The following is a 16,209-nucleotide window of genomic DNA, read 5'->3' as shown; positions in this document are numbered from 1 at the left end:
GAACTTTCTGTTCAGTATCTTGAAAAAAATGTATCACAGTTTCCACAAAAATATTAAGCAGCACAACTATTTTCAACATTGATAATAAGAAATGTTTCTTGAGCAGCAAATCAGCATATCAGAATGATTTCTGAAGGATCATGTGACACTGAAGACTGTAGTAATGATGCTGAAAATTCAGCTTTGCCATTACAGGAATAAATTACATTTTAAAATATACTGAAATAGGCAGTTATTTTAAATTGTAATAGTATTTCACAATATTACTGTTTTAACTGTATTTTTTAAAAATCTAATAAATGAAGCTTTGGTGAGAATAAGAGACTTCTTTTAAAAACATTAAAAATATTACTGAGCTAAAATTAGTAATGTACAAAATAAGTAATGTACAGTAATGTACATTTCTGTGTCACTTAAAATAATTTAAGATCATTAAGACAAATAAAGAAAATTAAATAAACGTATTAATTTATTTTATTTATTTATATATTTTATTAATATTAATAATAATGGCACTGTATGTTTTGTAAAAATATGCTTATGTACCTCCAATGCTCTGTCTCTTTCCTGAATGCGTTGTTTGAGCTTGAAGATGAGGTTGTCTTTATTTCCGGCAGGCTCTTTCTGACCATCCACCATCTCTCTGTAGTCCTGATCAAGAGTATAAAGCATCAGAGATGAACAAGTCTATCGATACTAATACTAGAACTAATAATCAAAATGTTCTTTGTATGTCTTACTTGTATTAGTTGTTCTTTGTGCTCTAGTGAAGTCTTTAGTTCTCGGATGGTCTTCTCTCTTTCCTCAACTTCTTTCTCTCTCTGTCTTCCTTCATCTCTCCATTTGTCCTCCATTTGCTGTACATCAAAGCGAGCCCTCTCTAGAGCAGCCAGTAGATCCTGGTTGTGTCTTTCTGCCTCCTGGTGGTGCTGCAGGGCTCCCTGCAGGTCAGCCTGGAGACGCTGGTTTCCACGGGCCAGGTCGTCTTCTCGCCTCTGGCCCTGCTGCTGTGCTCTTTGAAGGCCCTGCAGCTCAAGCTGGGCTGAGAACAGAGAGCCCTGGAGCTCCAACAGATCAGCCTGCAGACGGCTCGGAGTCACTCCAGACACCTGCACCAACGAGAACCAGATATACTCATTCCCTAGTGGCTGTGTAAAACTAATGCTAAGCATTTAACAGAACTGATACAAATGAAATGTTGAGGAGTGTGATCTTTAAGCTTTACTGAAGGATTCCCACCTGCTGCTGCTGAAGCTGGTAATGGTTGTTCTGTTGTTTCAGAGAGCGCAGAAGCTCATTCTGCTCTTCAATGAGCCGACGGAGATCAGTAATCTAGCAGGAAAGGACATTAGTTTATATTAATATTACATTATTAATATAGTTTGAATTCCTTTTTTGTTTTCTACATTTGAATAAATCGTTCACAGATTTATGTGGCTATACTTCTTCAAATCTATCTAACTTTTCCCATACGTTATCTAAAAGTCCAAATGCCAAACAGTGTGTCTCAAGCATGTGAGGAATGCCTGATATTCCAGCCACTGCTTTGCGCTTAAGGGGCAGACATACCTCACAGTCTTTAGTGTTGAGTGAGTCACTCAAGGTCTGTATTGTTCTCTCTTGACCACATGCTGCTTCTCTGACAGAACGTAGTTCACTTTCCATGTCCCCGAGCCTTTGTTGTAACTTCTGTGAACACAAACAAAACAAAAGAGCTCAGTGCAATAATGATTTGATGATTCTCATGCTTGCTGAGACATAAAAATGCCATAGCAACACACACAGCAAAGAAGAGTACACAATAACAAGATGACAGTCAAAAGACAAATAACCACTGCTTGATGAAACAGCTTTTACATTTGATGCCAATACCTTATTACTGGCCTCGCTTTCTCGAATCTTGGTCTGGAGAGATTGGACCTGCTGTTGGGCCTTCTGCAGCTCACTCACACACTGACCCGCTGCGCTTTCATACTCCGCCAGCTGACACTGCTGCTCCTCAATCAACCTCTGAGACACAGACAGATCACACAAACAAATACTTTAAAATGTTTACTGCGAAATGTATTAAAATGTGATGCAACTTTGCTTTTCTGATTACTAAATGAGCATATATGCTTAAAAAAAAAATGTGTATTGATGTGAGAGGACACACGCAGTGCTGAACAAACAGTTACGACCATAGCCTCCCTCTACAACTTCCTCAGGAAGTCCTATTTTTCCATGGCGGCATGCCGTTCATTTCCTTGTTTTTCATTTTCACTTAGCATTATTTCTTTCTCTATTTACTAGCTATCATACCATCTTGTAATAAAAAACATTAGTCTCTATAATAAATAGAGACTTGCCTGTGTGCAAAAATAAGTTTGTCTAGCACAAAAGCAGTAGCACCATTAACTGGAGGATAATGTTTCTGATCCAGCCCTGTCTACAGTAACATACAGTGATTACAACTGCCTGTGCACAGTACAATACTGAACACTAAAGATCAAATTACTCACACTGCCTGTTTCTTTATCTGTCACTACATGGGCTCACACAATGAGGGTGTACCTTTTGATAGGTTAGATTAAACATTACATAAATTTATACTGCCAAAAAGATCATATATACTTAATAGTGTTTTTTTTAAGATATATACACCATTCAAAGGTTTAGGTCTGTAAGATTTCTTAATGTTTTTGAAGGAAGTCTCTTATGCTCACCAAGCCTGCATTTATTTGATCAAAAATACAGTAAAAATTATGAAAGATTTTTACAATTTAAAATAACTTTGTTCTATTTTAATATATTTTAAAATGTAATTCATTTCTGTGATGCAAAGCTACATTTTCAGCAGCCATTACTCCAGTTTTCAGTGTCACATGATCCTTCAGAAATCATTCTAATATGCTGATTTGGTGCTCAAGAAACATTGATTATATTATTATAAATCTTAAAACCAGTTGTGCTGCTTATTATTTTTGTTTTTGATACATTTTTTAAGATTCTTTGATGAACAGAAATTTCACTTATTTGTAATAGAATCTTTTGTAACATTATAAATGTCTTTACTGTCACTTTTGATCAATTTAATGCATTCTTGCTGAATAAAAGTATACATTTCTTTAATAAAAATCTGACCCCAAATTTACACAGCCAATATGTATTCATTAGAAGAGCAAGAATATATGATCCTTTCGGAATTGGCCTGTGGCAGGAAGCATTGTTGCTCACAACAACAGTTGCTATGAAAGAGTTGCTAAGAAGAAGATGGGTAACCTAGTAATCAAAAGCAATCAGAGAGCTGGAGAGCTCTGGGAACAAAAAAGCCTGAGGGAGTCCTTGATCAGCTCATCTAGTTTGTGCCCTATAAATTCATCTTTCCTCTTTCTTAATATAGGCAAAGGACAGTCCACAGAATATTCTTTTCAAACAACCCTCATTAATTCCTCCTTTTCTTCATTCTGATGTTTTTCTGAGAATCTTTAGGTCTTCTTATGTACCTTCTGAAGCCCTGATGGCTTGCACTGAACGTAATCATCCAACCACAGGTCTTCCAATTCTGCCAACTCTAGCTGAAGCTCCTGCTGGATGCTAGAAGGAGCATCTGGAAGATGGGGGGAAAGGGGACACTCTATCCCAGTGGGAGGCACCTGAAGCAGAGGGTAAGGGCTCTCCATGGGTGTAGGGTTAGGTTTGAGGAGCACAGGAATCCGACTACCTCTGTGACTCTGGAGAGGGTGATATTCAAAGCTTTTAAGCAGGTTGAGGGCCATGTCAATTCCACACACAGAAGCAGGCCTGGAGTCGGGCCTCCTGATAGTAGATTGTTCCTCTTCAAACTCTCCCTGCATGGTGTTAGGATGGACTTTTGGATGAGACTCTTGGGTGACATCGACAGCAGTGTCCAAAGACTCCACAGAGGAGGCAGGACTTATGCCGACGGGCTCTGGATCACTGGGGTGGCGTGTTTGGTTGTTCTCTACAGGTTCGGGTTCTGGTGGAGGAGCAGATGGGACGGTCTCCTCAGCGCTGTCCGGAACACTACCGGAGTACCGTGTTGAGGGCCCGCAGGAAGTGCTCCGACCCACTTTCCTGGGAACCTTGCACACCGCCTCATAATCTGAATCAGGCACTCGCAGTGCAGCGCATCCTTTGCACTTCCTGGGTCGGGGACATGAAGTGGCATCTGCTGCTGCATGGCACTGATTGTGAAAAGGGCATTGGTGGTCTTGAACCTGCTCTTGAGTGCCTTGCTCAGCCCAGGACTCATAGACAGAGTATGTCAGATCCTCCTGCAGTAGAGCACTGTATTCAACTTCAGGCAACCTGGAGAAGTCCACTACAGGAGAGTCCGAAGCACCGGCATCCACTCCAAAATCATCAGCATTGTTTTTGCGGTACATTCCACCAATGCACTGTCTGAGCCTGTCTTTCTCCAACAAGAGCTTCTGCATTCGTTCAACAGACAGCGCCTCCACCCTGGCGATCACAGTGTCGAAGCGGTACATTCGGTCCAGCATGAAGGCACACTTGCTGCAGGCGAACTCTCCACGGCCATCTCGGGTCATCTCCTTGCCCAACGCGTAGGACAGCAGCACCTGCAAACTCAGCTTGGCAGTTGGATGGAAGATCCATCGCCGCTGGTTACCATACAGCTCCCTTGCACAGATGCGACACACGTCCTTCATCTTCGAGTCCAACATCATAAATCTTCAACTGAATAATAATCTACAGGTGTTTGCACCAAGACTATACCAAGAGCGGAAGTGAAAATGTGTCATGACATATAAAGATCTTAAATTTCTAAATTTTCTTCAATGAAAAACAAGACATTTAAAAAATAAAGGCAACTAATATTTATCTTTTTAAATATATATGTGTATAGTAATTGTAAATGATCATAAATTCACGTCAGGTTGATTGTCATAGATTAGATGACGCCTTTCATTTATCCCAGTCAATCCACTATATCTTAAAGTTGTAGTATTTTATGTCCTTATTTATGTCCTTGAGATCGTTGTTTAAGTATATATATCGCTGAAAATAAATCTCGATTTTGATTTCGATGTCGAGATGCTCGTCCTCGTCAATGGAAATAAAGATGCGTGTTTTGTCCTTCACTCGCGCGGTCCAGATAATGTTTCATTCGCTCTTCTGTGAAGACGCCGACATGACAGGACATCATTTAAATCCCACCGACCGACTCCGGTTTAAAACACGTATCATTTTTATATAACCACCATTACACGACTTGTAAACGGAAATAATATCACATTATATCCCCGGATGGTTACAGTAGAGATTTGCAAACATTCTGAGTGTATAATCGGGTCTCACTGTACAGACAGTGAAGCAGCAAACGATGTGGCAGAAGTGAGGCAGGGAAAATGGCGCGTACCATTTTCTGGCCAAAAAGGGGTGTCACAAATATGCGTTTCTACAATAAATGTTACTTATTTGAAACGTAGCAACGGCTGTTGACTTCCGAATACGCAATTATATTACAATTATTATCTAAATCGTCCTTTTGTCGTTTATTGTTTGTCAGCGGTGTTTTTGTAAATTCTCCGATCACCCCTCAGTATTTGCAGTGATACCGGTCGAACAAAGGGAACAAGCCAAGCAAAAGCTGACACTGCTTTACATACTTATTTCCATTTTCGCCAAAGGAAGTGCAACTGGGAAAGTGATTTTGATTTTCAGACGTCCTGGTTTCATCATATCTATTTACACCACTGATCTAAATATTCCTGGTTACAATCCTGAATTTGTGTGAATGGTTGTTTTTATTAGCATTATAGTAAATGTGCAGTTGTAATAATGGGGAGGACATACAAATCTGCATTTCAACACTGCTTGTAAATGGCAGCAGTGAAGAATGTTGATTTAAACATCCACACACCAACCTTGTGGGAATAGATGGATCAGTCGCATATAAATTTATATTGATTCTAGCTAGAAATAACTGAATTATGTCATGTTTTATGGCATATTTGCACATTCTGGCAGTTTGTGGTGTCCTTGTGTGGATTTTTCATTCAAATGTCTATAGAATTTAGACAACGGAGACAGAACACCATAACAGTGCTAAAACACAAAACACCCTTAATCAAAAACCTATTTATCCTAATCAGGCAAATGTAGTATTATCTCATTGTTTATGTTAACCAGTGACAGTGATGGCAAGGAGCTGCTGAGAGACTGTAAAATTAACTGTGATTTGTCATTATTATTCTGTGTACAGACTTTAACCCCTCAGTTGTGTCTTTTTTTTCTATGGCATTACAAAAAAATATTTACAAGAGCAAATAGCAGCACTGAACGTAAAACAACTTTCATGTAAAATACATGAAAAGACCGAAAAAGTGTAAAAAACATTGGATTGGATGATAAACGACAAGTTCAGTTGTCAGTTGTCAAGTTTAAATGGTTGTTGCTGTACACTGTCGCTAGATGTCGCTCTCAGCACACTGGGGATGCTGCTTGTTCAGCTAAATTACAGCCATTTTCCTAAAAATTGGACAATTCATTCAAACCTTTATAATAACTAATAAAATAATAATAGAAGAAAAGTCTTACTTGCATCTCCTTCTCTGTGCTGCTTTTTCCATGAGCCAGTTCTTCTCTGAGGGTCTAAAAAGGAGAAAATCATGTAGCCTGCAGCTTGACAAAACAAGCCATGTTCGCACAGTTCAAAGACTAATATAATCTTTGATTTTGTTTTTCTGTTTAAGTCTGTAAAGCCATATAATTATTTGAAATGGAACAGTTTATTGAACCGTTAGATAAAATGTTTTCAGCAAAGTTTTGATTATGTTGATAATTTAGATATTTGCATTTCAAATATGACACAGTAAGCTTTATATGGTTAAACAATTTCCTTTGCATTTGTGTCAATTTGCATTTTCTAGTCAATTTGATTTATTGTCGTTACAGTGTTAAACAAGTTTATCTACACGTAGGCTATACTAATTTTATACGTCTCAGTTTACATATGAATCTAAGGTGAAGTAAATATAAATCATCTTGTGTGTGTGATTTATACCCATACTGTAAATATACTAATCTGGGTGAAGTATTGAATCACTCCTGCATGTGCCATGACCTATTTGCAACGGCATGACTGTGTGTGTATGTGTTTATAAATACAGTCTGATATCCGAACCCATTTTCTCTTTTGGGGTTGAACAGGGGCCAGAGGCCAAAGTGACCTAGTTAACCACACTGAAGAGTACAGAAGAGCCAGATGTCACATGCACAATCACATATAACACACAATTATGTGTGTGTGTGTGTGTATGAGTATGTATGCTATTATATGGCCAAAAGCATTATTCTGTGACACACTGGCGGCTGCAGGGGTTACTGATTATCTGGGCCATGTTAAATCTGTGTATGTGCGTTTACATGAATGAGAGTCCTATTGTATAGCTACCTGTGTGTGTTTCTCTTTCTGCTGGAGGGAGAAGTTGAGGCTCTGCACTTGCTCTTCCAGCTCAGTTAGTTTTGCAGTAAGGACATCCCTCTGTGCACTCAGATCGGTTGCTTCTTGCTCTCTCCTGCATACGGTTTCATTCAGTTCTGCTATTAACCTAAGAGAAACAGAGAGAGGAAAAGGCGTCAGAGATTGAGTAACAGAATATCAGAATAATCAACACTATTTAAAACAATCCCTGAATTAACTGCAGCATATTCAGTAATCTTCATTGTCAGTGCTGTAATGTTTACCTGTCCTTCTCAGCAGCCATCTCATCATGCTGTGCCACGGCAGACAAGCTTTCATTTCCCTCCTGCATTTCCATCATCATCCTCCTTTCTAGGGCCAAACAGCGTCGGGTTTCCGAGTCAGCCAGAGAAGCCATTTTTTCTGCTTCACTTCTTGCCAATTGAGCCTCCTGAAAATAAAAAAAATGTGATAAAATAAAATGCAAAAAAAACTGCACTAAAATTAAATGAAAAAAATACAATAAAATAAAATAGTTTGGTACCTACGGAAGAGGATTAGGGCCAAGAAATAATAAAAAAATAAAACCATCTTGAGATTAAAGTTGTTAAATTTCGAGAAAAAACCTGTTAAATTTCGAGAAAAAAGTCGAGACAAAATGTTGAGAATAAACTCGTTAAATTACGAGAAAAAACTTGTTAAATTTCGAGAAAAAAGTCGAGATAAAATGTTGAGAATAAAGTCATTAAATTACGAGAAAAAAGTCGTTAGATTATGAGAACAAATTCGTTAAATTATGAGAAGAAAAGTTGTTAAATTACGACAAAAAACTTGTTAAATTTCGAGAAAAAGGTCGAGATAAAATGTTGAGAATAAACTCATTAAATTACGGGAAAAAACTTGTTAAATTTCGAGAAAAAAGTCGAGATAAAATGTTGAGAATAAACTCATTAAATTACGAGAAAAACGTTAAATTAATTCTCAACATTTTATCTCGACTTTTTTTCTCGAAATTTAACGACTTTTCTTCTCATAATTTAACGAATTTGTTCTCATAATCTAACGAGTTTTTTCTCGTAATTTAATGACTTTATTCTCAACATTTTATCTCGACTTTTTTCTCGAAATTTAATTAGTTTTTTCTCGTAATTTAATGAGTTTATTCACAACATTTTATCTCGACTTTTTTCTCGAAATTTAACAACTTTAATCTCAAGATGGTTTTATTTTTTTATTATTGCTTGGCCCTAATCCTCTTCCGTATTGTTCTGTACATTAAAATAAAATAAAATAAAAAAATAAATAACATAAAAATAGTTTTGGTTCTGCATATTAAAATAAAATAAAATAAAATAAAATTGTTTTGGTTCTGCATGTTAAAACACAATAAGTATATGATTTTATAAAGTCTCTTATACAGACTTTGTTTCAAAAACACACTTAAAAGAGTAAGTAACCAAAAGCAGCAAAAGTGTTTTAAATACTAAGCGCTGTAGATGTGGTTTTTTGTTTTGCGTCAGTTTTTTTGTGTGTGTGTGGGAATGTAATGTGTACCTCCTGCAGAAGCTGGATCTTGGTCTCCAGAATCTCTTGCATATGTCCGATCTCCTGCTGCCGTTCCTCACAGCGACGCTGCACCTCCACCTCATTCTGATTGGTCAAACTCTCTGCTGTGGTTCTGTGAAGTAACACAATACAAACAAAATAGATTTAGTGAACAATTCGGAAAGAATGCGTCAAAACAAATCCATAGATACAAATGGGAAAAGGATGCTTTTGATCTGAATGCTGCCTGTGCCACTGTGGATGTGTCTCTAGGTTAACTAAGAGGCTAAAACAATTAATTACTTCTGCCATGATCAATTGAAATGCACTCATTACAATAATTTAAACAAAATTGTGTCATGCAAACAGTGCTGAATCTATAAAAAGCCTAGTTTACAAAGAAAGGAAGTGTTTTCACTGAAATAAATGACAATTTATATATGCATGGCACAGTGTTTATATTGATTATATATATATATATAGAACTTACCAATTTAATTCTAAAACTCTATATAATATTAAAAATTCTAAAAATTATATACAAAAATTATGTTAAACAAAAATCATGTTTTGGGTAAATGTATCAGTGTCCTTTGGGGGAAAAACATTACTAGTGGTCATGTTTGATTTATTTAATCTTTGTCCCTGAGCACATTCATACCTTTCAGTCTCTGTTTCATTTTTCAATCCCCAAAGAGTATTAAAGCAAAAGAAGAGAGTCACAAAGGTGAGTCGTAACAATCTTTGCTCACATCTCCTCTGGGATGTTTTTAACAGTTCTTTGTGTGTGTGAAGGGCATAGCTCTGACATTTTAAGTATTCTGGAGTGTCTGTGAGAGCCTCTCACTCAGCGCAGTGCTCTGGAAGCCTCTCAAGGACTTCATAACGGCTTTTCCAGACCCCATTGCTCCACTGCAGCTGAGCTGTTTTTGAACGTGATGATGGCTGCGGCACTGACCCCGTTGTAATTGTTTGATCTAGAGCAAATGGCACCTCTGGGTTTTTAACTGCGCCGTGCCAGGACATCCATTATTGCAACGAGCGGTTTGAGCGATCGTCCTGATCAGTCACTAAAACAGTTAGTAATCACAGCCTACAGACATGTCATTTAGCTCGGGAGGTGATATCATTCAGTTCTGCTTGTTTTTTTAGTCCTCAGTGAACAGAATGTTAGTTCTGAGTGTCTTAGAGGAAGCTATGAAGAAAAAAAAGCGAGGAGAAATTATGAGGGGATTTTTTTGCACGATTCCTAAGACTCAGACGCAGGTCACCGGCAAACACATCATCAGAACCGAACAGAGCGTGTGATGGAAATGACACACAGCAACTGGCCTTTCAACAGAACAATGATGTCACCTGAAGAATAACATGAAGGAAGGGGGTCTCATTTACAGGTGATCCCCTGAAGGCCAATGGATCCTACTGTAAATTTAAACATTACTGACACACTTCCACTCGACTGTACAAGAAAAACCAAAGCTTCTGCCATCAGGCACGAAACTTAACCCCACTTACGTGAGGACTGTGTTGCTCATTGTGTGTTTTACTGATAATGAATTAGCTCTTGTCGCTATAGACAGGTGCGTACAGTACAATTCAAATGTTTTTTGTTTTTGTTTTTTGAAAGAAATTGAAACTTGCATTCAACAAGGATTCATTAAATTGATCAAAAGTGACAGTAAAGACTTAAATTGTTACCAAAAAACATTTTACTTTTTAGCTTTTTACTTTGTTCACCAAAGAATCCTTAAAAAATTTAATAAGGGTTTCTACAAAAATATTAAGCAGCTCAACTGTTTTCAACATTGATAATAATAAGAAATTTTTCTTGAGCACCAAATCAGCATATTAGAATGATTTCTAAAGGATCATGTGACACTGAAGACTGTAGTAATGATGCTGAAAATTCAGCTTTGCCATCACAGAAATAAATTACATTTTAAAATATATTCAAATAGAAAACAGTTATTTTAAATTGTATTAAAGGTGCCCTAGAATTAAAAATTGAATTTACCTTGGCATAGTTAAATAGCAAGAGTTCAGTACGTGGAAAAGACATACAGTGAGTCTCAAAAGCCATTGTTTCCTCCTTCTTATATAAATCTCATTTGTTTAAAAGACCTCCGAAGAACAGGCGAATCTCAACATAACACCGACTGTTACAGTCGGGATCATTAATATGTACGCCCCCAATATTTGCATATGCCAGCTCATGTTCAAGGCAAGGCAGGCAGTATTAACGTCTGGATCTGTGCACAGGTGAATCATCAGACTAGGTAAGCAAGCAAGAACAATAGCGAAAAATGGCAGATGGAGCAATAATAACTGACATGATCCATGATTACATGATATTTTTAGTGATATTTGTAAATTGTCTTTCTAAATGTTTCGTTAGCATGTTGCTAATGTACTGTTAAATGTGGTTAAAGTTACCATCGTTTCTTACTGTATTCACGGAGACAAGAGCCGTCGCTATTTTCATTTTTAAACACAGTCTGTATAATTCATAAACACAACTTCATTCTTTATGAATCTCTCCAACAGTGTAGCATTAACCGTTAGCCACGGAGCATAGCCTCAATTCATTCAGAATCAAATATAAACATCCAAATAAATACAATACTCACATAATCCGATGTATGCATGCAGCATGCATGACGAACACTTTGTAAAGATCCATTTTGAGGGTTATATTAGCTGTGTAAACTTTGTTTATGCAATGATAGAGTCGAGAGCTCAGGAGGGGGCGGAGTGCGCACGATTTAAAGGGGCCGCAGCCTGAATCGGCGCATTTCTAATTATGCCCCAAAATAGGCAGTTAAAAAAATTAATAAAAAAAAATCTATGGGGTATTTTGAGCTGAAACTTCACAGACACATTCAGGGGACACCTTAGACTTATATTACATCTTGTAAAAAAATGTTTGATGGCACCTTTAATATTTCACAATATTACTGTTTTTTTTACTGTATTTTTAATTAAATAAATGCAGCCTTGGTGAGTATTAGAGACTTATTTTTTAAAAAAAAAGGGGCTCAAATACCCTCTCCATCAGCAAAAAGTCACAGAGCCGTGTGCTGCGGTACATGTTTCAAAGGGCATCATGACACTCCGCCCTGCCCCCCAAACCTGATAAGTGTTCGACATGGACTTGGCAGTGGGCTCTGGCCTTTTGCATTTGGCAGTAAAGCAAGATAAGTCGCACATGCCTATGAGAAGCAGTTGTGCTGATAGTAGTTGGAAGCAGCCCAGCATTATGAGTGAGAGAGAGGATCACCAGACTGAAGAACAGACAGATTCATAGACCACAGACTTCTGTCTCAGCTGCTTTCACGGCTTTCCTGATTATGTTTGGCTTCACTATCTGCACTCTTAATAAATACTTAATTATATGATATGATACTTAGCTAAATATTATCATTTTATATTTTTTTCTTATAGCTGTATAGCTTAACAACTAAAAGGTTGCATTCCCACGGTCTGTATCATTTACTAATAGATTACTCTGTCCATATAAGCTCTGAAAATGCAGATAGTTAAAAATGTAAGGGAGTTAGTTCATTTATACTTTAATTTATAACTGACGTGTAAATGTAACTGGATTTAGTACTCAGGACTGACAACCATATTCTGCTGTGTGAATGTAGGGACTGTAATTTGTCAACAGAAAATATATAAAGATATAAAGAATATATTTGTGTTGTTTGATACTTACAGGGCCTTGTCAAGCCGTTCCTGTCTTTCCTGGAGATCCTGTTTCAAACTTTCCACCTCAACCTTCAGCTCAATGTTCTGAAAAACAAAGAGATTCTTTGAAAAACTCATTGCAATCACATTTTGCAGAATCTGGAGACAAATGTTTTGATTTTGCATGTATTGCATTCAAAAATATGATTTTCAAAAAAAATATATATTCTACCACATTGCATTCCTGTCTTTATTTCTGCACAGTTAATAATCGTCCATTAGAAATTCATGCTTGCTTCCACCAAGAGACTTTTTTCATATAAATTATTCTGCAATTAATATGCTCAATTAAAAACACTTAAAATAAAGTTGTAAATATTTCATGGATCTTCTCTGCTGAGTTTGCAGAGCCTGCGTGAGCTCTCTGCACGTGCAGCTGCAGTCTCATGGGTGTGAGGAGACCCTAAAATAGAACAAGAGACGCCAACCACCTGCTCTTTCACTCTCTCTGACATACACTCAAACATGACCCCTTTACTTTTCTCTTCCCACAATGCATCAGGCCACAGCAACAGAGACTTTTATAACTCTCACCACCAGATACTCAATGTAGCTGGCAAGAGATCAGTCTCTGCTTGTACTTGTGTGTGCATAGGTATGTTCTTGAAACGATACATGCATAACCCTCAGAGAGCTTTGCCCGTAAAATGGTGGTTGATGAATGAAAGCACTCAGGAGCAGCTGTCATATATCAGTCGTTCTTAATGATTTGTGCCGCCTATATGGGTCAGTGGGACTAATATTTGTTTTATCAGGTTCATTTGAAAAGGTCAGACACAGAAATAGCCTGGTTTTGGCAATAATACAGCGTCTTTGGGCTTTCTTTGCACACACATTTAGGTTGTGAGTATCAGTTACCAGAACAGCTAAGCAATGCTATTTTAAGTCCAATTGTGCATGAATGCATGTTCATCTAATTAATCAAAATGAATTAAATTGTTCCAATCAAGATTGTTGGGCCATGTATACTGTAATGGTGTGGATTTCATTACAATATTAATGCTCCATGCATGAATATTATAACCATACACCTTAGGAATAATGGGCCTTTATATGTGACCTGACATGTGATGCATAAATATACAGTGGGGTTCAAAAGTCTGACCTTTTTCTTTCTTTTTTTTTACCAGCAAAAAAAATTGAGTAAAGAGTTTTGGTTTATTAATAGCAGATTTTTGGACTTTTGGACCTGTATGCCACTCTATATGCAACAAAAGTATGTTTAAAGTTCACAGTGATGCATCGTGATACACTCTTCTTTTTCTGTGTTTCAGACTGGTATAGTAGTATATGGAAGATAACAGCTGAAAGTGTCACCTTTACTTCCCCATAGTAACCAAACCCAACCAGACGCAGCCAGTCAACTCTACCCATAATCCAGTTTTTCCCGTGCCGATAGTCAGTTTGTAACAGGTGCAAGAGACTGCTGATCCATATTAATGTTGTTTATTTAAATAGAGCCACATATCCAGGCTGCAGTTGTTGTTCACTGTTTGACTTACTGGATGGTTGGGTGTCTGCGGCTCTAATCTATGGGCTATTTTAGGTTTTTGCATTTGTCAAGCCAGCAAAACAAGTGCTATAGTACTCGAATTTACTTATGTAAAAGCTTACGGTCACCTCCAACATATTCAGTGACAGTTTTCATGTGTGTTTCAAATGTAAAAAAAAAAAAAAAATTCTACTTATTAAATGCAATATTTGTTGGCCAAAATAATGGCTTGATCATTTGTTGTTACAGTTTTTGGTGTTTCATGAATTGTTTTGAATTTCATAATTGCTTAATTGCACAATGGCAGGACAACTTACCATAACATTGGTCATCACAAAATATCAACATGAACTGGAGTAAAATGTGACTTGTCCCTGTATTTTCTTATGATCATAAAACATGCTAAAAATGTGCATTTTCTGGCAATAGAATGGCCTTTAGGTTAATAATTGGTTCATAATTTGTTGCAAAAATTAATTGTTTACGTCAACACCTTAACAGTAGCCTAGTGACACTCACCCGGCGGTGGACATCCTCACTGCTACTGTCCTCAAATTTTTGCTGGAAGCGCTCCTCCAAGAAGTAGATGCGAAGCTTGAGGCTGAAGTTCTCCTTCTTCAGGTCATTGAGGTGCTGTGAAATAGTACGGTAGCCATTAAACATGACTGCTTCCTTCACGCAGGGGTTCTCAGACCCCTCATACCTGCGCCATACTGCCTAAATCACGTGCTCACATTAAATGCTATTGAAGATATCTAAAAGAATCCAACTAAGATGTAGTAGGTTTTCAAAAACTAGGACAACAACATCAATATAAACTGCATGAACTGTAAGTGACACACCGAGGGTCCTCCTTCTCAAAGGGGTCTAACCCCCACCCCCCATGTGTGGTGTATGCAAAGAAGGAGGGGTGTCCGAGTGATTATTGGGATCTTTTTTTACTTCAACAGCCACCAGAAAGAATTACCTTCAAAGATCACGGACACACTTGACGTGCTAACTGATCCAGACAATGAAATAGAACAGACAGAGAGAGAAGAGGAGGCTTACATGCTAAAAATCAGACATTTCAAAAGTGGATGACTCAACTAGATTCAACTGAATTTACTGCCATCCTTTATCTGATAACTACTATTACTAAACCTGTTCCTCAAGTCTTTCTCAAAACAATTTGCTGTGACTGACAGCGTGCTGTCGTGATTCAGGTCGACTGCAGACCACGAAAATAATAAGAATAATAAAAAAACAAAAATAAAATAAAAATAAAAATAATAAAAAAACAATAAGTGAACAGACTTGTTTAAAGGAGATCCATTATGCCCTTTGTCTTAATTTTGTTTTTGGGGTCTACTAGAATAGGTTTCATGCTTGGGAAAAAACAAACAAACAAAAAAAACACTTTTTTTTCCCCATTTACATTATTGCAGCACCTCTCTTCCCAGTCTGTCAGTAACGCTCTGTTTAGTTCCAGTCTCTATGAAGCCCCTTCTTCTGAAAAGCACAATGTGATCTGATTGGTTAGATGTAGTAGTGTGTTGTGATTGGTCAACCGCTTTGACCGTGTTTCAGAAATGTCATGCCCCTCACCATAACTGCAAGTTTAAACACACTACTAACGCAACTCAACGAGGCCTTGCCCCCTTTTTTTTGGCGTATGCCTTGATATGACGTATGCGTTCCTGGAGGAAAACTCCAGACAGCGCTTACTGATATAATAATTAGCATATACTATATGTAAGTTGTATATGTATGTTGTTTGGCAGGACGCAAAGCGGTGCCTTCAGCCGTGACTTATTCACGATACAGCACTAGTCTCGAGTACCTTATTGCTTTTATAAAACAGTTATCACACAATACAAATATTAAAGCCAAAAATATATATCAATGCGCAACTTACATGAAGTAAACTTTCACTAAAGCCTTCCTTACGCCGGAAAAAATAGTCCCGACAGTGAACAGCAACAGAAGTTACAATATTACACCATTAGATGGCGGC

At 37.5% G+C, this 16,209-nt stretch overlaps 1 protein-coding gene across 9 annotated transcripts in view; it reads right to left on the bottom strand.

The window, feature by feature from the left end:
- LOC125278215 (phosphodiesterase 4D interacting protein) overlaps window positions 1-16,209 on the bottom strand; it is a 75,820-nt gene that overhangs the window by 29,457 nt on the left and 30,154 nt on the right. For 4 of the 9 annotated variants that reach the window (XM_048207125.1, XM_048207129.1, XM_048207128.1 and 1 more), the window contains exons 1-6: window positions 3,486-6,507; window positions 1,873-2,010; window positions 1,570-1,689; window positions 1,240-1,332; window positions 741-1,109; window positions 547-651 (exon numbers count right to left, since the gene is read on the bottom strand). In XM_048207125.1, the coding sequence (XP_048063082.1) occupies window positions 547-651; window positions 741-1,109; window positions 1,240-1,332; window positions 1,570-1,689; window positions 1,873-2,010; window positions 3,486-4,691 (2,031 nt within the window). In that variant the 5' untranslated portion in view covers window positions 4,692-6,507. Of the gene's footprint in view, window positions 1-546; window positions 652-740; window positions 1,110-1,239; window positions 1,333-1,569; window positions 1,690-1,872; window positions 2,011-3,485; window positions 6,509-6,564; window positions 6,619-7,420; window positions 7,578-7,713; window positions 7,881-8,983; window positions 9,108-12,689; window positions 12,767-14,732; window positions 14,847-16,209 lie in introns of those variants that run through there. The other 5 variants (XM_048207131.1, XM_048207133.1, XM_048207134.1 and 2 more) reach the window with 2 other exon arrangements.

The sequence above is a fragment of the Megalobrama amblycephala genome, linkage group LG11 (genome assembly GCF_018812025.1).
Source record: "Megalobrama amblycephala isolate DHTTF-2021 linkage group LG11, ASM1881202v1, whole genome shotgun sequence".
Lineage (NCBI taxonomy): Eukaryota > Metazoa > Chordata > Actinopteri > Cypriniformes > Xenocyprididae > Megalobrama > Megalobrama amblycephala.
This window is presented reverse-complemented; position numbering and strand designations above follow the sequence as displayed.